At 44.4% G+C, this 26,882-nt stretch overlaps 1 protein-coding gene across 8 annotated transcripts in view; it reads left to right on the top strand.

The window, feature by feature from the left end:
* The window catches only part of grin2bb (glutamate receptor, ionotropic, N-methyl D-aspartate 2B, genome duplicate b), a 145,400-nt gene that overhangs the window by 83,919 nt on the left and 34,599 nt on the right, over nt 1–26,882 (top strand). For all 8 annotated transcript variants that reach the window (XM_026170717.1, XM_026170716.1, XM_026170719.1 and 5 more), the window contains 2 exons: nt 13,595–13,709; nt 13,993–14,198. In XM_026170717.1, coding sequence (XP_026026502.1) covers nt 13,595–13,709; nt 13,993–14,198 — 321 coding nt within the window. The remainder of the gene's footprint in view (nt 1–13,594; nt 13,710–13,992; nt 14,199–26,882) is intronic.

A 26,882-nucleotide genomic window follows, 5' to 3' on the forward strand; every position in this document is an offset into this window, starting at 1 on the left:
TATAGTGTGACATTTAAGTGCTCCTTAGGGCTTATTTTAATAAAAACTAAGGACTCCTGAGGACATCTCCTCTAATAAAAGCGGTGCTTTAGCCTTACAAAACTACTCACCTGTCTGCCTCTCTCTCTCTCTCTTCTTCTCTGTTTTTTTATTTGTTTTTTTTTTTCACTGTCAGTTTGAATTTCAGGATTGCGAAGAAACAGGGAGATATTAGGCAACCTCCCTTGCCACTACTGCATTAATCTCCAGGCTGAGGTTGATGTATTACTGCAAATTTGGGTCTTGTCTTTACCCTTGTTTCTGGGTTGTTGTTGTTTTTATATGTGGAGCACTTATGCGTGCCATCGAGGTTTAAGCCACCAACAGGACAGAGATAACAATAGCGCCACGGCCATGAATATTTCAGTTTCCAAAGGACGCTATTAGACCCAGGGTTAGCTCTCAATCATCCTTCGGGCACACACCTGGGATGTTGCCGTGCTCTGTTTGTGTGGGTGTGTGCTGCATGTGTGTTGATACTGTGTGTTTTCCAGCCATCCGTTCCATTTTTCCCCATTTGACTGAGTGAAGCTAGAGAATTTGGACCACTGGATCCTGATGGTGACTCCAGGGGCTAGCAGGGGTCTAGAACACACATACTTAAACAAGCGCACACACACACTGCATATGCATAATTCCAACTCTTCCATTCACTCATCCCAAGAGACAAAAGCAATAATAAGGCCATATGTCTCTATGAACTCCTATATAGCTACAGGCCACAGTGGGCTGCATGCATGCTGGATTAGCATGGCATCCTGTCAGCGCTGATGGACGGAGATGGGAGATCCCGGTGAGTCACGCTCACAAATTTGTTTAGGGGCTGCTTGACCTCTCACACACACACACACACACACAGGCTGCAGTTACTCCAACATGGAAACCTAGACAAATAAGCAAATGCACGCACAAGCGCACAGAGCTCTAGAGGCCATCCATTGTTTCCTGCCTGACAGAGAGGACAGGAACACTGGGGTAATGAGAAAATGTGCTCCAAGTGGTTTCTGGATGAGGCGCTAAGGGGCTTATTTGTGTGTGCAGAGAAAGTGATGTTCTTTATTGTGTGTGTGTGTGTGTGTGTGTGTGTGTGTGTGTGTGTGTGTGTGTGTGTGAGGGCTGGCATTCAAAATTCTCTCAAATCCCTGTGCTGTTACAAATTCCTCACCGGTAGATATGATGTAAGACATGATAAATATTTTGTAGTGAGTGTGCTTTTATGCAGTCTGACAAGACATTTTCCTTCACGGCTGTGGGCTCGCTGCATGCCATTCTTTTGAGCATTCAGTAAAATTCAGCCCAAAAAAGTCACTGCTGCTTCCTGTGCACGCGAGGCAAGCGTGCTCCTCTCGTTTTCTTTTACCTTTAACCTCCTAAGACCAGAACTCTTCCACGGCATGCATTTTTACTTTCTCTTTGATATTTGGTCACATTGGGGCCCGATGAATGTAAAAACAAAGAATTACCAGATTTCTTTTTTTTTTACCTTATTTTTGAGGATATTCATTTAAAATTGTGAGAGAACAGTAGCAGTATAATGTCCTCATAAGTGGATATCAGGCCCTTGTAGAGCAAAATTCTGTATTAACCCAAAATGTGATGTCCACATATGTGGACGTCAGGTCCTAGGAGGTTAAAGTATTTTTTCCTTCCTGTTTTTTGTCCTGCAGCAGGAGAGCACCATTATTACATTTCTTAATATGCACAATAAAAGTGTCTGTCTAATAAATCTGTGTTTATTAGATGGCAAACAAGCCATTGCATTGTGCTTCTGGGAATCCTCGCCACTGAAGAGGGCTAGAGTTATAGACTGTAAATAAAGATGGTTCCCACCATGAGGTCCAGCTGGGAGCATTTTTTGCCAACATCATACTGATGTTTTAATGTACTTGGTGGGCAGTTCTGACTGACAGACTGAGTCTGAGGAACTGGACTTCTTTTTTGTAACATATGTAAAAGACGGGGCTTCATAGCGTTCGTGTTTACACATCTGTCTAACATATAAACTTCCACAGTTTGAGACCTGGTGGAAATGCAAATCCACAAGAGGGTTTGATCTGGTGTAAAAAATCTGCCTGACTGTGACCCTTTGTGAAAAGGAAACAACTGAAAGAAGTTTACATTTAATATTAAAGGTAAATATACCCTTTTGGGCAATATCACACATGATAACCTGATTTGCAACATAAAAAAAGGGAAAAAGAGCAAAACAAGAAACATATAAATAAAATTCTTGTGATATCCTGCAATAAAACTTGTGATCTGAAATTGTAGAATTCCAGGTATTCAGTGAGTCTCCTATAAAACGTTAAACCTGCTTCAAGCAACCCTCTGAAGTCTACAGGAATACAGTCATAAGCTAACTTGATCTACAAACGGTTATATTATCAATGCTGTTTTTTTAATATAACATGATGTTCATTTTAGTTCTGTTGTGGCCCATCTACACTGAAAAAAGTTGGATTTATGTAAGCATCTTGCGTGTATTTAACACAATTGCCTCATGCTTTAAAGTGAAGTGTAACTATATAGTGTAGAAACTACATGATATACAGAGAGGGTGGATTAAATTGTTCATGTTCAATAATATAGCAATGTTAAATCTCGCGACACTGCACAGGATTTCAGTCTCGCGCGCTTTGGATCATGGTTTGAGGAAGGCATCCATCTCAGTCAAGTCAAGCAGCCGCCTCTACTTTCTTCGGTATACCGAAAAAAGTAAATTGGGTGGTTGTTACATTAAAGTCCACCCCTACATACTCCAGTATAAAGTAACAGCACCGGCAAGTAACAAAAGGGTCTGCTAGTTTGGGTGCGCCGAGGATGAATCCACTGGTCATCCATGGCAGCATCATCAAATATGTTATCTCCAGGAAATGAGCCAATCCGCATTCCCCATCCTCCAGAACCACCAATGATGGAAAGGCACCTGCACACTTAGATTTGCATACAACATTAGCACAGCAGTCGTAACAAGGCCCTATTAGAGTCCAAAAGGAGGAGGACTTGTTTTAGGGCATACAGTAGCTGTCCCCATCCTTCTGTTTCTATTCACCAAGTAAAGAACTAAAAACATCTGTACGGTGTTAGTACAGGAGCTCAGCTTGAGGCTTTATAACTGGACCTCACTAACCAATGGGTGACATCGTGGTGGTCGCCATCTTTTATTTACAGTCTGTGAGTCTAACACACTTTAGTAGCAATGATGGGATGGGAAGGCCTGTTTGCCTTCTACAAAACACAGATTTATTATAGATGAAGCTTCCAGGTCTGAAAGAACCTCAGACCTGCATCGATCTTCTCTGGGTGCAAAATGAAGTCTGATTGTATAGAAGTCAGTAGAAAACAAGGCATCAGTTTCTGCACACCAGTACCTGAGCAAAGATGAATAGATGGATGAATTTAGGGCAGGCCTACCTTTTTTTGCTGTTGCTTTGTGCTGTATAAGCTTGACATGTTAATAGCTTATCAATCAAAAGCATCCCTCAATCATCACATCTGGTTTCAGTCCAGTAAGATGGCATCAGCTTATAAACTTAGGTCAGTTCTTCACATGAGGAACTCACTAACAATGAGTGAGGCCACTGTGACTGGTATTCATCTTTTAAATGCAGCCTATGCTATCTATCTACAGACTGCATCAGTCTTTTAAATATCTTTCTATTGCTAACGCTTCTTTTTTTCCTTTTTCCACCTCTCACTCAAAGATTGTCGTCCATTTTTCCTGAAAACCTGTATCAAGTACATGTCTCAGTTACAAAATGTTGACTCAGAAAGTAATGTTTAAGCTTTCCACATCCCACCCCTCCTCCCTCTTTTGCCCATCTCATGCTAAAAACTGTTGATCCTAGTTTTCTATTTATAGCTACATTGAAAGGAGGGAGGATTTATGTGTTTCAGAGCTGAATCACTTATATTTGACATGAATTCAATTTCTATCCGCGCCCTGTTTATAGCTAATTGCTGTAAGGGAGATTTAAATGCCACAGAAATAACCAATCAATATTTCAAAAGGCCTTTTACTTATTGTATTGTTCGCTTACTGGATCAGCAAACAGTGGTTCACATCTGTAACGCTGCTCCCGGTGCTGCTGCTCCTGCTCACTTTCGAGACGATACAGTGTGTGAGAACTTAATGAAGACTGTTTATTTCTGCACCGCCATACTCATGTCAATATTTTAATTAAAGCGCTCTGATTGGAAGAAATGATTAACATAATTTATGTTAATCTCTTGATTATTTTCTAAATTGTTTTTTATTGCCTTTTTCCAGACACCAAAGGGACTTCTTAAGCACATTTTTCCAACCGACCAATAAATCATTAAAGTAGAGAAAAACAGGAAATTATATCTTTATATAAAAGCAACAGCTTAAAGTTTGTATTAATTGATGTTGCAGTACAATTTAATTTATAACAGGCACTGTAAAATAAAAACCTAAATGTATGTTTTGGATATTTTTTCTTCTAATAATAGTTATTCTCTAGTATTATTCAACGATCCCCAGGAGAAAGCACTTGGTGACAGTGACAGTAGTTTCTTCCTTTAAACAAGAAGAAAACTGCACAGATCACAAGACACATGTGATTACCAAAATAAAACAGGAAGTAAAAGAATTACACTGGGGAGGCTATACTTAACTGAAATACAGAGAAAGGACACGCAAACCAATGTTCAAGCTGTAAACAGAATAGTTCACAACATGTTCCCTTTTCAGTCATCTGTTCAGACGTAGCCTCAGAGCGATATCACAATATTTATCACGTAATGTCGTCATATTTCAGATAATTTTGCGCTAATTTTAAATATGATGAAAATTGAACATTTTATTGATAATTGTAGCTCAGAGGCAGCAGCGTTTATTAGCCCAAACAAAATTAATCCTTTTTTTCTAGCGAGCTGCTGCCACTGATGACAGACTACCTAATTCAAAGCAGAAATCTATCACGGTGCCAACAGCGGCATCATTTTAGTACAATGGTAGTGACTCAGCAATTTATACAGTGACACAGCAAATGTGGTCAAATGTAAACACAAAAGTATCCCAGGTAGTGTTTTATCTGGAAGTATAACATGACTGCTTAATACTTAACCTCTCTCTCAGATGTGCTTCGGTTGGTTGTCACTGAGTGCGTGCTATTTAGTGTAAGAAAAAGTCAGTAACACTTTTTTGACATTTTCATGTAAATATTAACCATTATTATCAAGGCACTGCCCCAGCTGTCTGTATTCTTTTTGCTTCGAACATTTAAATATGAGTTTAGCTTTGTACTCACCCCTTCTGCCTTTCCTGTCACCCCTACAGCCATCCAAATTTCACTGACATTTTCTGGTCTGTAGTTGAGCTCTGGTCAGTCAGTATGGCCCTTTAATTGGTTTTAAATGTAGATTATATTTAGTATTTTTTCTTATACTTACAACAAAAAGTTTTACTTGTGAGGAAAAACTGGAAGTTTCATTCTTTTTTTGTTTTTTTATATAAAATTTCAACATCTGGGCGCCCTGATAACCATGTACTTAGGACTTAACTGGGTGGATTGTTGCTTCTGCATTAGATGCAAACCAACCCTAACCCTATAAAAAAACACTGACTAGCTTAAAAATTGAGAATAAGTTTTAAAGTTTCATGTTCTGATTACCAGGTTTACAGTTAAATATTAACTATCGCGTTAGTCACTGATGATGAGATTTCAGGGGGTTGACTCCTGGCCAGTGAGCTTTTTCCCCACATCATTCCCTGCTACCTTTCCCAACATTCCCTGTCTGTCCAAAAATGTTAAATGAAAAAAAAAGTAACAAAGTGAAAATCTGCTATGTGGGGCTCGCTGTCAGAGAAGAATTATTTTAAAATTTCACTTAAATGATGTTTTTCTCTGTGTGATGGTTAAACATCATTGTGAATTTATGAGAACGTGTTTTTGGGTGGACTTTAATGTATCCTCCAGCAGTATTTAATCTGGCTGTCAGGCTGAGCTAAGGTGTTCATTCAAACATGTTCAAATGCGAGCTGATAAAAAATTATGCCCTCTAGTTTCCTACAGTTTAAGCTGCCTTTTGCTCAGCGTCTTCACCCACACACACAAGGCTAGCTCGCTATTTTCAGACACCTAATAATTTTGTTGCTTCTTCCCGTTTAAAAACGTAAACCTACCTTTTTTAAGGAAGCAGCAGTAGCTGTGTGTCCACCATGAACAGTCTCAGACAAGAAAAAAATAACAACATACGGACACAAAGATGTTCCTGAGACGCTCAAAGAATAAAAAAGTATATGGAGATCACAAGGAGAAGAAAAAGAAAAGCAGCCGACACAAAAACAGGAAAGTTTGAGACACATGACTACATGACTATCACCAGCACAGTAAATTGACAAGCTTGTGCTTTTCCCCGTGGTACTCAGGTTTGCTTTAGCTAGTTGCTACCGGGGATATGGGATCATCTGAGGTATTTGGTCCTCTTATTGACAAATGTTAGAAATCTTCTTTATATCACCGTCTGTCAAATTAGGTCTTTAGTTCTACAAATATGCTCTATTTGTAGAGGTTAACAAGGACTGATGAGTGTGTCCTTATTTACTAATTTTAAAATCAAATCAGCCACAGTAAAAAACAACAACAACAAAAACATAACTATGAAAGGTCATTGTCATCTTCTCTTTTGCCCTTGTTCACATTTTAAATGTAAGCGATCTCTGTGATACACGCTCCCTCTCTTCAGACTCCACAGGTAGCTGTCTGATGTCTCCTGCACATCAGGGGTCCTCGCGGGCCCGGATCACACGGAGCTCCTGTGGACTCTCTTATTAAAGGCTGCAGCTCAAAGAGATTCGGAGCCTTACATCTTTTCAGTGTGGAGTCCGGCAGCACTGTGTTTGTGTATTTAGCTTTCGGGGCTGTGGCACTTGAAAAACATGGCTCAATAAATAAGAAATAAAATCATTTGGGGGATTTGGAATTGTATGTTGGGCGGTTGCATGGTGGTACAGTGGTTGGCGCTTTTACCTCACAGCCAGAATTTTTTGGGTTTGACACAGATTTTCTTCGTGGTACTCTGCTTTTCAGTCTGGAAACATGAACATTGGCTGTAGGAGTAGAGGTTATCTGGTTACCTGGTTTCACCTCTTGCCCAGTGACAGCTCGGATAGGCTCCAGCCTTCCCATAACCCAGGATTGGAGAAGCCTGAGGATCTTTTTTTTTTTGTTAAATTGTTAAATTTGTTAAATTTGATATTATTTAACTAAATCCCCTAAAATTAAAACGAACAGGGCAGAATAAAAATTTAGCGTTTAGCAACGCGATGGCTCGGTTGGCACCGATGCCTCACAGCAAGATGCTCATCTTTGGATTTGTGAAACTCGTTTACAAGCAACAAAGCAGTTTATATTCAAATGACAGAAAATGTTTGATTATGATACATGCTGGAGATGTCATGCTGGTCATGTAACTCATGAGGAAGAGCTATTTCAAGCTAATGAATTTGATTTGCAATCAGGCGAAACATGGAAATTATTCTCTGTATTCGTGTTCAAGACACTTTTTTTAATAGGCTCAATTACACTTTGATTACCTCTGCAGACTCTCAGAGTGAGAACTATTAGGCTAATCTAAAACTTGTTAGGTCACACTGTGAACCTGCCACTGTTAAAGTTTACAAATACATAGCGGTTTTATATGTGTTTGCATTGTGACGGCTGACAATCTTTCGGTTGTAGTGTTGGTGAAATTGCTGTGTGCTAAACAGTCTCTCGCTACAGTCTGGGAAACCAGTGGCTTCTTATTCCTAAAGCAAAATCAGTCGAGAGATAGTAGCTTTGAGAATCTAAATGCAAATCCTCATTTGCTCTCTACATGTACTGTTTACCAGCTTTTAGGACCAAAAGTCCTGTCCTTTGCCCACAGATTCAGCATATTCATACACAGATATCTGTTTTTAGATTTTAACCTCGCTGCAACCAGAAAATATTTTGTCTTTTAATCGCAGCTTTTGCACCCATATCCCACCTGTTGCCACCTTGTTTAATTTATTCTGAAGTGGACCTTGAGTAGCACGGCTCATCATTTCTACTCTGTATTTTTCATAATTCACGGTATTGTGAGGCTGTCCACTCTCTACTCGCTGTCACAGCTTCTATCCCGCAGGACATGTAAAGTGTAGTACACATTTTATCAGTAACTGGTAACTTTTGAAAGGCAGGCCTCAGGAGTCATCCACAGCAACCTGATACAGTTTGTCCATGCGAGTGTGTGTGCGAATACATGCACACACTTCCTTACACACACGCGCGCCAGAGATATATATTTTTACATCCCTGCATTGCAGCGACAGAGAATTTGTGACCTTGTTCTGCTTCACTCTGAGATTAAAAAAAAGAGAAATTCAAAAGGAGTCATGATATCAAATGGCTCAGAAACACATTTGAAGATATTTGGGGGATAGAAAAACACACACACAAAAATAGGGATTGTGTCCATGCCATTGATGATTCATTGTCTCTGTTGCTAAAAAATAAATTCCCCTCACAGCCAGTGATTAGATGGGGAACAGTTGGTGAGCGAGGCGCACAAAGCGCTGCATATGGCTGTGATGAAGCCGCGTGAGCTTCGGTTAGTGGCTCATCCCAGTAGTTTTTATGTTTTTATTTATTTATATATATATATATTTTATATTCCTCCTCCAGAGGGGAGCTCTGACACGAAGAGGGATCAAACAGCACATAAAAGCTACATCAATAGTACAGGGCTACAAAATGATAAACAGAGCAGCCTCCTCTGCTGTAAATTCACAGCGTGCATCAGTCTTTGTAAAGGCACAGGTTAATGTACGGGAAGATGAATCCTATTGATGTGTGATTCGACGCGCTTCTCCGAGGTTAGATGGAGAGATTGATCTGAAACTGAAAGACAGCATGAGGGGAAGTCAGTAAACACTCAGGTTCAGACTAAAAAATACTCCTCTCTCTTCCTCTCCTTCAACCAGCCTCTCATCTGTGAGATTACTGTTCCCATGGCAACGCAGCTGATTGCACAGAAATTGCTGTGGTTGTGGGAGCCATGGCAACACATTGCATTAAATTATCCTGCCTGCTCATGTTGCAGTTTTACGTACGCCTGCTTGCGTCACCCGCTTGTGACGACACGTCAAAGCCGTCTTGTCTGCAGTCAAAATAACACTGCTGAGCTGCTGAGTATTACTGAGACTTAATATAGACAGATACGCAGTTATTTTTATTGTCTACAATCTTGTAGTGCTCGTCAAACAAATAAAAGCACAAGAGAAGAAAATATAAAACTGCTACAACTGGGAATTTGGCTAAATTTGACCTCAGCTTACTTTACCATAAAACATTTTTCTGCATCACATGCGATGCTGATTTGATGGTGAAGCAGCATCTTCGCCGCTGTGAGCGAATATGTTTTTTAAAGATTTGCAGAGAGTGTTTTGTAAAACTACAAATACTGAGCTGTCAAATTCAGATTCTCTGCAACTTGTACTTTGTTTTCTTTGGCAAATGAATCAAAGCCATAGAGGTGGTGAGAGAGTCTTTAACCACATGTGAACAAAGACCTATACAAAAAGATTACACAGGGGTCGCCACAGGATCATCTGCCTTCATCTCACCCTATCCCTAACATCGTTTGTCACACCAACCCTCTACATGTCTTTCTTTCCTACATCCATGAATCTTCTCTGGGGCCTTCCTCTTTTCCTTCTGGCTGGCAGCTCCATCTTCAACATCTTTTCTCCAGTATATCCACTATCCTCTGCACAGGTCCACAACATCTTAACTTCGCTGCTCTAACTTTGTCTTCCAACCACTCAACTTCAGCGGTCCCTCTGACGTACTCATTTGTAATCTTGTCTATCCTGATCACTTCCAGTGAAAATCTTAACATCTTCAACTCTGTCTCCTATCTTTCTGTCAGTGCCCCCATCTCCAAATCATACATCATAGCAGGTTTCAATACCATGTTGTAAATCTTCTCTTTTGCTCTTACATATAATTATTATATGTGCATTATTGATACAGTTTACATTTTTTGCCTTTACCACGTAAAATGCAGTTACCATGACACCTCTATTGCCAGCATACCGCGTCAGGCTCTGAGGGGACACATTCCAAAACCTCCATCACATGCTGGCGCACCAAAACAGGTGTTTTCACACCTGTAGTTCATTTACTATGGCCCTGATCAGCTGATGAGCTTGTACACTTGAAGTTTTCTTCAGTGTTTTGGGGAGAAAACACAGAAAAAAATTCACATGAACCATAATGCCTCACTAGAAACCATGTGAGAACAGTTTGTAGTGGTACACAGATGTGTCTGGGGCAGGAACAGTGAATGCACATCAGTGGTACTCTACCACATGTCTGCTCAGAATGCAAAGCATGCTTAGCTATGAGAACGCATTTAGCCCAGACGCCTGATAATTCACACCAAACCTTCTGGGTGCGGTTGTTTTGGTCCGCACTCGAGTGCAGATGCCTTTAGTTATCAAACATTTATAGTTATCAAAGGTTCACTGTTGACTACTAATGCAAAAGAAAAAAAAACAGTTGTAAATATCAATCAAATAAACATTATGCTGTCTCTTTAGCAATTGCTTATGCTGGGAAACATGTATTCATGGAGGTTTTTCTGTTGGTTGTGGTTCCACAAACCATCCACATCCTCTCCTCCTCCTCCTTACCCCCCCTCAGAGCTCTTACACAGTCTTCCTTCTCTACTTCTCAGATTACAACCATCCATTATTGGTATGAACCTTTAACTCGCCTGTGCCGCCTGTGCACTCCTACAGGCTTATACGCATCATATCATTACCAATAAGCGATGATACCGGCGCTGTAGTTGTTTGGTTAACATTGTGCTTCACAAGTGCGCCGTGCACCGAGTGAAATGTGCTTAAGTGATCGAGAATGGGTTTTTTGCAAAAATGGTGAAGGATATTTACAAGCAGTGTCTAACCAGGTGTAAAATTTTTGAAGGCTTTTCCAGGAAAATGTTGGATTTGTGAGTTGGTGGAGGACGCTGAACAGGATTCATTGTTTTAGTCAAACTGTATTAGGAGGCTAATCCCATGTTACACGTGCATTACAGCACTTGTAGTGCGCAAGCCAGCCAGTACGCAGCAAATAGGCAATTCATGGAGGCTTGAGTCATATTATTGACTTGCTCCAAGCATGTAGCCTACTTAGAACTCTGCGTGTGTGTGTGTGTGTGTGTGTGAGGTCGGATATAAATATAGTTGAAGAGATCACAGATAGAAGTACCGAATGTTCTAGTGGGAGGTACTTGCGATAAAATCTTGGGCAAGTTTCAGGCCCATTGCTCATCTGTTGTCTGCAATTTATTTATTTATTTTCTACTCACTTGTGAAAAGATGTATTGTCCTTCTTTTCACACTGTTGACTTGCTTGGAGATAATGGTGGGTAAAATGTGTTTCATACATCCTTTTAAGCACACACACACGCTCACACACACTGAGCTCCTTACTCCTTGCATTCAGACAAGATATTTATTTCTCCGGTGGATTGTTTCAGAGGCAGAGCGTCTCCATGGTGATGGCAGCCCACAGATCAGGATGAGGAAGAGTGCGGGAAGGAGGCGGCAGAGAGAAAGAGAGAGAGAGATGATTCCACCTTATCTGCCACTGCTGTGCACTTGTTGAAACACATACTGTATATGCTGATTATTATCCACACAGCACTTAACGCACTCTCTCCTCCTTTACCCACTCCTCCACCTTTCACTCTCGCTTTACCTGCTCCTGCTCTGTTCTTCTTAACACTATAACTATGCTTCAAACTGGGTCACCTTCGTTGTGGTCGTGGTTGAGTTAAGAGACTGCATAAAATATCAAGATTGCTATTGCTGCCACAAATAATAATTACAATAACAATGAAAAGAATATTAATAATAATACAATTATTATGGACATTTTTTATGTAGCACCAGATCACAACAATAATTGCCTCAAGACTCTTTATATTGGAAGGTAAAAACCCTAGAATAGTGTGAGAAACCCCCAACAATCAGACGACCCACTTTGAGCATGCTCTTGGCGATGGTGGGAAGGAAAAACTCCCTTTTAGCAGGAAGAAACCTCTGGCATAACCAGGCTTGTGGGGGTGAGGGGAGGAAAACAAGACAAAAGACACGCTGGGGAAGAGAGCCAGAGATGAATAATAACTCATGAATAAATGCAATGAGATGTCTAAACACAAAGAGAGTGAAAATAAGTGAGTGAAGAAGAAAAACACTCAGTAGCCCAGGCCAATTACAGCATAACTAAGGGAGGATTCAAGAACACCTGATCCAGGCCTAACAATTTGCTTTATAAAAAGGCAAATTAAAGAAAGGCTGAGGCTAATCGTAAAAGTAGAGAGGGTTTCTATCTCCTGAATCCAAACTGGGAGCTGGTTCCACAGAAAAAGGCCCGGAAAGCACAAGTTCTTCTTTTATATATCATATGAACCACACATAAGGCCGCAGCGTGAGAGTGAAGTGCTTTGTTTGAGTGATACAGTACAAAGAGGTCTTTCAGATAAGACAGGGCCTGATTATTCAAGATCTTGTATGTGAGAAAGATTTTAAATTCAATTCCAGATTTATTTATATACAGAAATAACAAAATGCCACATCTCACCCTCAGACCTAAGAAAGTAAAATCTTATTTTAAACATATGACATAGACATTAAAATAAATAAAACATAAAGAATTTAATAAAGAAGAAGGGCAGCTGTGTTCAAAAGTATAATAGGAAACCAGTGGGTGTCAGATATTCAGCCTCCTTCAATCTTTTATGTTTCTGAACGACATCCCAACAGATTACAAAAATGACAAATACAACGTTGCCAAGTAATTGGACTGAATATTTGACAGCACTGACTCACTACCAATATGAGCCATCTATGTGGCTGAAATGTTTTGGTTGCAATATTTCAACATTTAAAAAATATTTGATAAGAAGTGGCCCTTGATTTGAGTGCACCCTCACACCGGTTTTGGAATAAGGGTACAGCAGCATCCCGTGCGCTGTACTGATGCTGCTTGCATGTTGCCTCGTAGCCCTTAAAGCTGCACCGATCAATGCTCTTTTTTAAAGATGACTTTGCCTCTATGTAAAGGTGTTACTGCGATGACCTCACAGAGAAATGTCGCCCACTGTTTAGTGCTGTAGCTGCTCACACCGTGCAGCAAAGTTTGTAACTAGATTCTGAACAATGTGGAGAATTTTAGCAGCTGAACGCCAAATAATAATGAAAAAAGACTTGAAAAAGAAAAATGTTTGGTATTTGTACACATATAGCCTCCACAGCTTGTGTTATAATATGTCAGTTCAGGTTTCAGATGAATTCCTGATAATCTTTTACATCCACAGCGTGTTTGGTTCGTCTTGCTGTTAGTAATTCTGTTTTAGATCAGCGTTAAAGATGGCAAAGCAGCATTTAAATATTCATTAAACATGTTTTAAGGAAATCCAGAATGAAGTTTAAATTCTCCACATTTTGCTTTGTGGTCAACAACCGCGTGTTGATATTGGATTTTTCCATTTTCAGGTACCTTATGAATGTGACATTTGAAGGCCGAAACCTGTCATTTAGTGAAGAAGGCCACCAGATGTTTCCCAAGCTGGTCATCATTCTTCTAGACAAGGACAGACAGTGGGACAGGGTAAACCTTCTTCTCTTCTCTTCTCTTCTCTTCTCTTCTCTTCTCTTCTCTTCTCTTCTCTTCTCTTCTCTTCTCTTCTCTTCTCTTCTCTTCTCTTCTCTTCTCTTCTCTTCTCTTCTCTTCTCTTCTCTTCTCTTCTTTTCTCTTCTCTTCTCTTCTCTTCTCTCTGCCCTTTTCCTCCTCTGATGCTTCTGCGATGTGTCTGTCACTTTTCTGCCACTTGAAGTACTCGTTACAGTGGCGTGCACATTACACACAGCTGTCCTCCCACTCACTCATACAGGTTGGCAAATGGGAGAGAGGCTCCTTGACGATGAGGTACCACGTTTGGCCTCGCTTTGAGCTGTACTCAGGAGCGGAGGAGCGTAAGGACCACCTGTCCATCGTGACTCTGGAGGAGGCGCCGTTTGTAATTGTGGAGGATGTGGACCCGCTCAGCGGGACCTGCATGAGGAACACTGTGCCATGCCGCAAACAGCTCAAACTAAGGTGAGAAATTAAGTTGGAGTGTAAGAATTTAAAGTTTTCCTCTGTTAAACTTTCAGATTTGTGGCACTGCTATTTTTTAATAATAACATCAACCTTGGACCAGCTGTGTCTGTAGTTTAATAGAATATTTTGAAGTCTGTGCTAGTTTTCTTTTTAAAAAGAAGAAGTGCTACAATCAAACACACTCCTTACAGCCTTGAATAATTCTGTTTTGCTTGCATTTTCTCTTTTTTGTGTATCTTTGGCTTTCTTATTACACCGCGCCGCCCCTGCAGCATGCTGTAATGGTTCTCCTGTTTTTGTCTTTACTAAATGTGCCACTTGTTTTACTTCTGCTAACCAGATTACTGACTTGCTTTCTGTTCCTGTTTTTCTGCCTCCCCCCTCCTCTTCACCATGACCCTCTTGCCATCCCGTTGTCCTTAGAGTGTGATAATTAATTGTTCTTCATTGGCCTCCTTTTCTATCAATGGCGTACCTGAAATCTCCTCAGGGTGTGCTACATCTTGGAGCTCATTGTTTTTATTGACAGATCTTTCACCGTGTTCTTTCTCCCGTTCCTCTTTTCTCAAGATTTCTCTCTCAGCAACACATATAGCATTTCAGGAGCAGCCATCAATACTTCGAAGGCAATATGCAGGAGTTATTTCTACCCAAAAAATACTGCAAGAGCCAGATTCACAGAGCGCTGCAGAGTCACCTTTGTATGCACAAAAGCATAAATAAACGGGCACAGTATTGTTGCCAAAACCGAAATAAACATTAATAACCACTTTAGTCCATGCGCAATCATGAAGGTTGTTCATTTGATATAGCTGAATTCATAAAACCACAATTTCGATAAATAGAAGTTGACACACCCTTGTGTGAATACAAAACACTCAAACAAATACATTTGTCCTTAGTCTGGCACTGGAAATATCCAGCAAACAGTGCCAGAGCTTCCATTCACAGCTGTTGTGCACCTGTATCTGCTGTAAGCCAAAACAACCCATTGACTGATGACGCACAGGTTGGTTAAATGTTTGCCCCAAAGTGCGTTATTCTTAGTCCCTCATGACTGTGTAATTTGGATGACAGCCTCTAAATGTGTTTACGTGCTCTCTGCTCTTGCTCTGAGAAAAGTGAGTATTAGTCGTGACATATTAAACTTTTCCTTGTGATTTGCAGTGTTAGATGGATGTATTAAACATAGCACAGGCTTCGAATTCAAGTGTAAAAGAATATAAAAGAAATGCACTAAACTAACATGCACTAACAGCTTAGGCTTCAGACTAGTCAATGTTTTTTTCTACTTTGTGCTGAAGTAAAGTCAGCTCATCATCAAGTTGTCTTCATATGTTCATCTTAACAGCGTGACCGCAAAGTCAAACTGTGATCCTTTTAGTAAATTAGTTATTAATAGGGCATATGTATATCACATATTTATATATATTGTATCAATATATACTAAATATATATATACACATATATGTATGTATGTGTGTATATATATATATGTGTATATATATATATATATATATATGTGTATATATATATATATATGTGTGTATATATATATATATATATATATATATATATATATATACACCCAGCACGCCCCTGCGGGCGGTTTATCCTTCAAGCTCGGGTCCTCTACCAGAGGCCTGGGAGCTTGAGGGTCCTGCGCAGTATCTTAGCTGTTCCCAGGACTGCGCTCTTCTGGACAGAGATCTCCGTTGTTGTTCCCGGGATCTGCTGGAGCCACTCGCCTAGCTTGGGAGTCACCGCACCTAGTGCTCCGATTACCACGGGGACCACCGTTACCTTCACCCTCCACATCCTCTCGAGCTCTTCTCTGAGCCCTTGGTATTTCTCCAGCTTCTCGTGTTCCTTCTTCCTGATATTGCTGTCATTCGGAACCGCTACATCGATCACTACGGCCGTCTTCTTCTGTTTGTCTACCACCACTATGTCCGGTTGGTTAGCCACCACCATTTTGTCCGTCTGTATCTGGAAGTCCCACAGGATCTTAGCTCGGTCATTCTCCACCACCCTTGGGGGCATCTCCCATTTTGACCTCGGGACTTCCAGGTTATACTCGGCACAGATGTTCCTGTACACTATGCCGGCCACTTGGTTATGGCGTTCCATGTATGCCTTGCCTGCTAGCATCTTGCACCCTGCTGTTATGTGCTGGATTGTCTCTGGGGCATCTTTACACAGCCTGCACCTGGGGTCTTGCCTGGTGTGATAGACCCCAGCCTCTATGGATCTTGTGCTCAGAGCTTGTTCTTGTGCTGCCATGATTAGTGCCTCTGTGCTGTCTTTCAGTCCAGCTTTGTCCAGCCACTGGTAGGATTTCTGGATATCAGCCACCTCCTCTATCTGCCGGTGGTACATACCGTGCAGGGGCCTGTCCTTCCATGATGGTTCCTCGTCTCCCTCCTCTTTCTTGGGTTTCTGCTGCCTGAGGTATTCACTGAGCACTCGGTCAGTTGGGGCCATCTTCCCAATGTATTCTTGGATGTTCGTTGTCTCATCCTGGACTGTGGTGCTGACACTCACCAGTCCCCGGCCCCCTTCCTTCCGCTTAGCGTACAGCCTCAGGGTGCTGGACTTGGGGTGAAACCCTCCATGCATGGTAAGGAGCTTTCTTGTCTTTATGTCAGTGGCTTCTATCTCCTCCTTTGGCCAGCCTATTACCCCAGCAGGGTACCTGATCACGGGCAGGGCGTACGTGTTGATGGCCCGGATCTTGTTCTTACCATTCAGCTGACTCCTCAGGACTTGCCTGACCCTCTGCAGGTACTTGGTGGTTGCAGCTTTTCTAGTGGCCTCTTCATGGTTCCCATTCGCCTGTGGGATCCCCAGGTACTTGTAACTGTCCTCTATGTCTGCAATGTTGCCTTCTGGTAGTTCAATCCCCTCAGTTCTGACTACCTTCCCTCTCTTTGTTACCATCCAACTACACTTCTCCAGTCCGAACGACATTCCAATGTCATTGCTGTATAGCCTGGTAGTGTGGATCAGTGAATCGATGTCTCGTTCACTCTTGGCATACAGCTTGATGTCATCCATGTACAGGAGGTGGCTGACAACTGCTCCGTTCCGTAGTCGGTATCCGTAGCCAGTCTTGTTAATGATCTCACTGAGGGGGTTCAGGCCTATGCAGAACAGCAGTGGGGACAGAGCATCTCCTTGGTAGATCCCGCACTTGATGGTGACTTGTGCTATGGGCTTGGAGTTGGCCTCTAGTGTTGTACGCCACATCCCCATTGAGTTCCTGATGAAGGCTCTTAGGGTCCGATTGATCTTGTACAATTCTAGGCATTCCAGTATCCAGCTGTGGGGCATTGAGTCATAGGCCTTCTTGTAATCAATCCAGGCAGTGCACAGGTTGGTCAGTCTGGTCTTGCAGTCTCGGCTGATTGTTCTGTCTACCAGTAGCTGGTGTTTTGCGCCTCTGGTATTCTTGCCAATTCCTTTCTGTGTCCCGCTCATGTATTGACCCATGTGCCTGTTCATCTTAGCCGATATGATGCCTGACAGGAGCTTCCATGTAGTACTGAGGCAGGTTATTGGTCGGTAGTTGGAGGGGACCGGTCCCTTCTTGGGGTCCTTGGGGATCAGGACCGTCCGGCCTTCAGTTAGCCATTCCGGGTGTCTCTCGTTAACTAGCAGCTGGTTCATTTGTGCTGCCAGACGCTCGTGGAGTGCAGTCAGCTTCTTCAGCCAGTAGGCGTGAACCATGTCGGGCCCTGGTGCTGTCCAACTCTTCATACTGGAGACCCTTTCTTGGATATCTGCCACTGTGATGGTTACTGGACCCTGTTCAGGGAGGTCGCTGTGGTCTGCCCTCAGATCCTCTAGCCACTGAGCATTGCCGTTATGGGTTGCATCCTTCTCCCATATGCTCTTCCAGTATTGCTCCGTCTCCAGCCTTGGTGGTGCTGTTCTCTTATTGTTCCCTTGCCACTGAGAGTACACCTTTGCTGGTTCTGTGGAGAACAGCTGGTTTATTCTCCTGCCTTCTATCTCTCTGGTGTACCTCCTCAAGCGGCTGGCCAAGGCTGTGAGTCTTTGCTTGGCAGTTTCCAAGGCCTCAGGTATGGACAGCTTGCTGTATTTCTTAGGCACCTTATTTGTCGCACCTTTCTGCAACTCCGTTAGTTGGCTAACCTCCCTCCGTGCTACTTTGATCTTGCCCTCTAGCCTCCTTCTCCATGGAGGGTACTGCCCCTTGTTGCTGTTCAACTTGTAGCCAAGCATCTCACTGATCACTGCTGCCGTATTGTAGATCAGCTTGTTAGTGTCGGTAATCGTGGTTGTAGGTATTGCCCGTAGTGCTGCATTAACATCATCTAGCAGACCTTCTGAGGGTACTTCACGTAATCTTGGTAACCGGCTACGGGGGATCCAGGTTTCAAGCTTGGCCATGATCCTGTTTTTCAGGTCAGTTCCTCTCGCACTCAACGATCCTTCTCCTATCGCACTTGGGGCTATGTACCCAATCTCGGGTGGGGGTGATGATATCTCCCTCCTGACCTGGCGTCCTGACTCCTCCTTGCCGTAGCATTTGTGTTGTACCTTGTCAATCTCTAGCTGTGAGAGCAGTCCTTTCTTTCGAATGTTGGAACACTGAGCTACTAGTTGTTTCGCCGTCATTGTGGATATTGGGTATCGAAGAAAAAATATATATATATACATATATGTATGTATGTGTATATATATATATGTGTGTATATATATATGTGTGTGTGTATATATATATATATATATATATATATATATATATATATATATATATATATATATAGGAGGAGGCAGTGCACAGGTTGGTCAGTCTGGTCTTGCAGTCTGACGAGGAGACGAGGAACCATCATGGAAGGACAGGCCCCTGCACGGTATGTACCACCGGCAGATAGAGGAGGTGGCTGATATCCAGAAATCCTACCAGTGGCTGGACAAAGCTGGACTGAAAGACAGCACAGAGGCACTAATCATGGCAGCACAAGAACAAGCTCTGAGTACAAGATCCATAGAGGCTGGGGTCTATCACACCAGGCAAGACCCCAGGTGCAGGCTGTGTAAAGATGCCCCAGAGACAATCCAGCACATAACAGCAGGGTGCAAGATGCTAGCAGGCAAGGCATACATGGAACGCCATAACCAAGTGGCCGGCATAGTGTACAGGAACATCTGTGCCGAGTATAACCTAGAAGTCCCGAGGTCAAAATGGGAGATGCCCCCAAGGGTGGTGGAGAATGACCGAGCTAAGATCCTGTGGGACTTCCAGATACAGACGGACAAAATGGTGGTGGCTAACCAACCGGACATAGTGGTGGTAGACAAACAGAAGAAGACGGCCGTAGTGATCGATGTAGCGGTTCCGAATGACAGCAATATCAGGAAGAAGGAACACGAGAAGCTGGAGAAATACCAAGGGCTCAGAGAAGAGCTCGAGAGGATGTGGAGGGTGAAGGTAACGGTGGTCCCCGTGGTAATCGGAGCACTAGGTGCGGTGACTCCCAAGCTAGGCGAGTGGCTCCAGCAGATCCCGGGAATAACATCGGAGATCTCTGTCCAGAAGAGCGCAGTCCTGGGAACAGCTAAGATACTGCGCAGGACCCTCAAGCTCCCAGGCCTCTGGTAGAGGACCCGAGCTTGAAGGATAAACCGCCCGCAGGGGCGTGCTGGGTGTTTTTTTTTTTATAAATTTAACCCTAACCCTTGTGCGTGTTTTTTATTATATATATATATATATATGTGTGTGTGTGTATATATATATATATATATATATATATATATATATATATATATATATATATATATATATATATATATATACACACACACATATATATATATATATACACACATATATATATATGTGTGTATATATATATTAGGGGTGCAACGATACACAAAATTCACGGTTCGGTTCGGTTCGATACTTTGGTGTCACGGTTCGATATTTTTTTGATACAAAAAAAATGTTCATGCCTTTTTAATTTGTCATTTATTAAAATTATAAATATATATTTTAACTCAAAAGTACAGTTCTTAAATTTAACCCTAACCCTTGTGCGTGTTTTTTATTTTGACAGCGAATGCGCACCTGCGGACCACTTATGTGCAGCCCTGGTTATTTAGCTCATCATATTGCAGCCACAGAAATTCTTTTGTCCATGAAACCATAAAGCTGCACTTTCTTTTTGCCTTATAGTCTGATTTGTCATAACTTCTCCGTTTTGTGGTAAGCTTTTCTTTGGCTGTCACTTCTTCACCCTGACCTGTCTTATTTGGCTCAGCAGAACTAAAATATATATGCTGCTGCTTTTACACACGCACTCACATAAGCTCAGCGATTCTCTGCGCGATCGACCTCTCACATGTTTAAGCTTGCTGCGGGAGATTTCACTTGTCATGTTTGCATAGTAAGCTAACGATTAATAAGACGATGTCAGAGGAATTGGTGCACAAATTATCATCACTCACAGATCAGTGCTGTCGCTCTCTATACACAGTTCGCACGATTGCAAAGTGAAAGCAAAAAAACAAGCGCAACTTCAAACGCGATTTCAATATGTCACATATTGACAGTGGCTCACCGATGCCAATGACATAATTACCCAGCTACATTTCTGAAAGAATGCAAAAGCATTGACATATATTTTTCCTTCCTACAATAGCCCGACGGGCAGGGCAGAGATAGATTTTGGTAGCCCGACTGAAAAAAATCGCTAGCCCCGGGACGTCGGGCTAGCGATATTGCGAGCCCTGTATCTGATTGAGGAATCACTCATCTTTGGAAAAGAGAGTTTATTACAGAGAAATGTCTCTTTCCAAAATAAAAGCTATACTATCCGCTTCTTCTGGGCTATATTCTCAGCAGCATAAGGAGAATCATGTGCTAACAGCTGTCTAAATGACTCGGCTAAAGTTAGTAGCATGCTTGTTGTTTTTGTCTTTGCACTAGGATGATGTCGGCATAAATGTGCAGTCATATTTGTTGTGTTCCCACTAGTGCTTTCGGGTTAATGTCATGGTCCTGGGCCATGTGGGCCCAGTATTCTTAGTTCCTTGTATTTTTGTATTTCGTTCCTTATTTAGGCCATGTTTCCTGAGTTGCCCTGTTGTGTTGTTCCCTAAGTGTTTTCCCTTCGTGACTCTTACCCCCTGTGTGCCCCTCTGTGTATTTATGAGCCCTCGTCTCTCTTTGTGTTTTATTCTATGTTTTCCCCAGCCCGTTATGTCTGCGTTCTCCCCGTGCTCTCTCTCCTCCTGTTTGAACCTCTGTGTACTTCCTGTTTTACTTTGCCCATCTCCCATCAGTGTTGCGTTCACTCCTGCCGTGTCTTGTTATGATTATCAGTGTCACCTGTGTTCCCCGTGTGCATCCACTTCCCCTGATCATCCCTCATGTGTATTTAGTCTCTGTGTTTCATGCAGTCTGTGTCGCGTCGTCTGTGTTACCACCCCCTGTGTTCCGTATCTCCAGCCATAGCTTTTTCTTAGTTTATGTCCAGTTTAGGTTTTCTGTTTGAACTATTACCCTTATACTGCCCTCGCTCTGGTTTGTTCTGTTATCAGCCATAATAAAAGGCTCGCTTTTGTTTAATCCACTCCTGCATCTTCGCTTGTGTTCGCGTCTGGGTCCAACACACACATTCCCACACGGTCTATCTCCACGGACCGTGACAGTACGACGCGACCATGCCGGACCCAGCGACACAAGAACGGGAGATCATCCGGACAGTGGAGTCGCTATGCGGCAAGTGGTTGCGGCGTTCCAGAGAGGAGGAACGGAACGAGTTAGCCCGCCAAGTAGGGGTATGCGTGTCCGTATTCCTTTGGTTATGGGAGGCGCTGCATCCCCTCGTCATTGACTTTCTCGTCTCCTCTCTCCAACTCCGCCCGCAACTGCAGCGGTCCTGTGTGCGTGAGCCGTCGCCAGAGTCATGCGGTAGCTCAGTTTCCCCGCTGCCTCGTGAGCCAGAAGCCGTCAGAGTCGGTACGGTGAGGCTCACCGCCGCCACACCCTCGGCTCACGCTCCATCGGCTTCCGCATCCTCGCCACCGCCTGACTGCACTACGCGGATCAAGGAGATGCCAGCGGCTATTGACTTCAGCGAGGAGGAGCGGCAGCAAGTATTACGGGCGTATCGCGAGGACGAGCGCCGTTGGAAGCCCTGGCTCATCCCCGAGGAGGAGTTCTCGCCAACCGCCCCGCCTCGCACCTGCCGCCCGCCCTCGCCGCCTCGATCGGACTACTCGTCTCCTGCTGTCTTTCTGGCACGGATGTGGTTGGAGGACGAGGAGCCGGTCGCTATGGAAAGTCAGGTTTTGTCCAAGGAAAAAACGGCATTCTCGCCGCCGTCGCACACCGCTACGTCCCGCCTCGCCCCCCACGGAGCATCACGAGGATGCTGTGGGGATCCTGGATGTCGATCTCGAGGAGCAGCAGCACGCCGCATACGCACAGCTAGAGGAAGAGTTCGGGAGGGAGCCGTGGCTCGCCCCTGATCGTGGTGAGCGCTCTTTCCGGGGAACACGCCTGGCTCTGGGGGGCCCTCGGAGCTGCCAGGGTCTGCCACCCCTCACCTCCCCAACAGCCAATGCTTCAGCCTCAGTGGCTCCCTCAAGGAAGAGGCGACATCCACGTCGCCGCAGCACCTTGCAGCAGCTGGAGGTTGGTGGAACTCTCGTTTCCTCTCGGACTCCGTTAATAATAGAGGTTAGTGACAATCTTTCGCCTCAAAGTCTTCCTGAGTTGCTGGAATGTGACTGTCATGAAGGGTTCGCAGATGCTCCAGAGATAAAGACAATTTCTACATGTGGTGGAGGAGCGATAGCTACCCAGTGCTCCTCAACACCACCCATTCTCTTGCTAAACGATGAAAGTATTGATCACGAACTCATGTTTGGTGTGAAGGGTGGTGATATAACCTCTGGTCATGAGCGGTGTGACTTAAATAATGACACCCTGTCTGTACCCAGTGATCAACCTGACTGTTCCTCAGCTCGTTCATCTCGTGACTCTACTACTTGTTATGAATTGTGTGAGACCAAATTATTAGGTAAACCAGAGGAGAACAATTCAAAGCAGCCTCTGAGTGATGCTCTCACTCCTGTACTCAATAAGCACAATTCACCTGAGTTTCGTGTCCCAAGTCAAGAGGACAGTAATGGCAATGTGGGTTATGTTCTGAACTCTAAGAGTGAATTGTGCCCCCCCCAAAGAAGATGGGGGACACATGTCTGAACCACGTAGCTCCAGCACCCCGCAGGGCGCAGTGAATGCTGGGGCAGAGATCCGGGCCTCCGATACTGTCTCTAATGATCATGTTTTACCTTCAGTTTGTGTAAATCTGGAATCATGTTCTTTTGTTTCTTCTAACTCATTACAGGATGGGGTGTTGGTTGGGAGCACTACTGATTTAGTAAGCTCACAGTCTGCACCACCACTGGCAGCCACAGCCCTATCAGACACTGCGTTAGCTGCACTTCCATTCATAGATGACTCAGAGTCTCTGTCTAAATCAACTTCTGGTGGGGGGCTAGCTGGGGAACGCAGGCCTGAGACTGCCAAATACCAGGCCGAGCTGCATGATTCCTGTCAGTCAGAGCATAATAAGGCTTCAATCCCCTCTGACAGCATCACTTTTGATTTGTTTGTGACTAATATGGTCACTGCTAAAGCTAATGGCTCTGTCAAACCAATCACAGAAGAGTGTATTCAGACTCTTGGCATTAACCTAGTGCCAGCCGTCCCATCAGAAGGAAGTGTAACTGCTGTACGTGTAAGCACAGACTCTAATAAGGTTACAAGTCCACCACATGACTGCAAAATGAATGTGAATGTGTCTTCTTTGACCAGTTGTGCCACCTTAATGGATCTCCAGGAACCTAGCCGTGAACTGATTAATCATGTTTCTAGGAACGGTTCAGTTATAAATACAGCTCATGTGGTCGAACTAGCCCCTTTGGTGACTGAAACCCTGTCACAGGTGGAGACTGAAGAAACGTCACGTTGTCTTCCTGTGACAGAGGAAATAAACAGTGCTGAGAGCCTTGGGGGTCCACCTTTCGAACAGGGTTTGTCCATAACAGTTAACTTGCTTGCTAGGAATGGCGAGATTTCCGCTAGAGATGGTGCAGAGACTGTTACTGACTCTGGGCAATATTATGGGGTAGATGCTGCCTGTGTGTTCAAGATTAATCAATGTAATTCTGGTGAGGGTGAGGCAGCCACTCTGAGTTTGTGTTTTTCTGCTTCTGAGATAAAAGAACCAAAGACTGAGAATAAAGACTCTGACTTTATGTTTGTGAAGGAAAACCAGAATATGAATTTGGACAATGACAGGCAGACCTCTGAAAGGAACACACACCTAGTACTTGGCTGCGACACCACTTTCTCTCAGACTGCCATGGACATTTCTGTTCTGGGTTCTGAACCCGACAGTGACCAAATGAATAATGTTTTCAGGGGCGATCTGGTGGGAAATGAACCATGTGATGTTACATTAAATTCCCCAGAGAGTCAGCGGCATCTTTTTTCTGCCAGAGTAACGGCTCAGCCGCCTGTTCAGCTCTCTGTTTTGCCAGGGGTCTCCATGACTGCTCATCCTGCATCCGTAGCTGAATGCCTGGGTGTGCCACTCCGGCACCCTGCAGCAGCCACACCACTTCACGCCACGCCAGCTGGAGGGTCCGAGGGGCCCGTTCAGCCACCCGTCTCCGCTGGAGGGTCCGAGGGGCCCGTTCAGCCACCCGTCTCCGCTGGAGGGTCCGAGGGGCCCGTTCAGCCTCCTGTCTCCGCTGGAGGGTCCGAGGGGCCCGTTCAGCCACCAGCTGCTCCACCGGCAGCCTCGTCCACGTTTGCTGCAGCCGTGTCTTCATCCACGCTAGCTGCGGCCTCCGTGTCTCCATCCACGTCGCCGCCTGGTCCAGCTTCATCCGAGTCTTCATCCTCGCCTGGTCCAGCCTCAGCCTCAGCAGCATCGCCTGGTCCAGCCTCAGCCTCAGCAGCATCGCCTGGCCCAGCCTCAGAGTCTTCGTCCTCGTCTGGCCCAGCCTCAGAGTCTTCGTCCTCGTCTGGCCCAGCCTCAGAGTCTTCGTCCTCGTCTGGCCCAGCCTCAGAGTCCTCGTCCCCGTCTGGCCCAGCCTCAGAGTCTCCCGCCTTGCCTGGTCCTGCCTCGACTGGCCCTGTGCCCACCGGGCCTCGGCCAGTACGCCTGACACTGGAGAGCCGCCGCTGCTTCCCGCGCGGCCGGCCCCCTGAACTGCTCCGTCGTCTCCTTCGCCGCCGCCGCCTTCTGCGCGGCCGGCCTCCTGAACTGCTCCGTCGTCTCCTTCGCCGCCGCCGCTGCCTTCTGCGCGGCCGGCCTCCTGAACTACTCCGTCGTTGTCTCCTTCGCCGCCGCCGCTGCCTTCCGCGCGGCCGGCCTCCTGAACTGTTCCGTCGTCCCCTTCGTCGCCGCCGTTGCCTTCCGCGCGGCCGGCCCCCCGAACTGTTTCCACGTCTCCGCCGTTGCCGTCCGCATGGTCGGCCCCCTGAACTGCACTGTGTTTTTGGGTTGTTTTTCTTGGGCTGTTGGGTTGTTTGCTGTGCTCTTTTGTTTTCTGTTCCGAGCCCTCCATCCTGGGCCCCCGCCGCCCGCCCTGGGTCGTTTCCTGTTTGGTTTTGGTTTTTCTGTGTTTGGGCTGTCTGGTGCCAGCCCTTGAGGGGGGGGTGATGTCATGGTCCTGGGCCATGTGGGCCCAGTATTCTTAGTTCCTTGTATTTTTGTATTTCGTTCCTTATTTAGGCCATGTTTCCTGAGTTGCCCTGTTGTGTTGTTCCCTAAGTGTTTTCCCTTCGTGACTCTTACCCCCTGTGTGCCCCTCTGTGTATTTATGAGCCCTCGTCTCTCTTTGTGTTTTATTCTATGTTTTCCCCAGCCCGTTATGTCTGCGTTCTCCCCGTGCTCTCTCTCCTCCTGTTTGAACCTCTGTGTACTTCCTGTTTTACTTTGCCCATCTCCCATCAGTGTTGCGTTCACTCCTGCCGTGTCTTGTTATGATTATCAGTGTCACCTGTGTTCCCCGTGTGCATCCACTTCCCCTGATCATCCCTCATGTGTATTTAGTCTCTGTGTTTCATGCAGTCTGTGTCGCGTCGTCTGTGTTACCACCCCCTGTGTTCCGTATCTCCAGCCATAGCTTTTTCTTAGTTTATGTCCAGTTTAGGTTTTCTGTTTGAACTATTACCCTTATACTGCCCTCGCTCTGGTTTGTTCTGTTATCAACCATAATAAAAGGCTCGCTTTTGTTTAATCCACTCCTGCATCTTCGCTTGTGTTCGCGTCTGGGTCCAACACACACATTCCCACACGGTCTATCTCCACGGACCGTGACAGTTAATCTCGTTGAAATGACCTTAACGCCACAACACGGCAAATCTCCGTTAACGAGCTACCGCCGATCGCCCCGTGCATGGGGCTATACGGCCAACACATTAACGAGCTAACTGCGCTAACACACTAGTTCCCACCCATGTAATTGAGCATTGCATGGCACATCCAACATACTGTTTTACTTTAGTCCATGACTCGCTTACCTTCAGGGTCATACGTCACATGAAAACCAAAATAATTCCAAACGCCAGATCTGAATGAGGGTGGGGAAGGTTAGGGTTGCCAACTCCCTGGAAAATAAATA

Source organism: Astatotilapia calliptera, chromosome 6, assembly GCF_900246225.1.
Source record: "Astatotilapia calliptera chromosome 6, fAstCal1.2, whole genome shotgun sequence".
NCBI lineage: Eukaryota > Metazoa > Chordata > Actinopteri > Cichliformes > Cichlidae > Astatotilapia > Astatotilapia calliptera.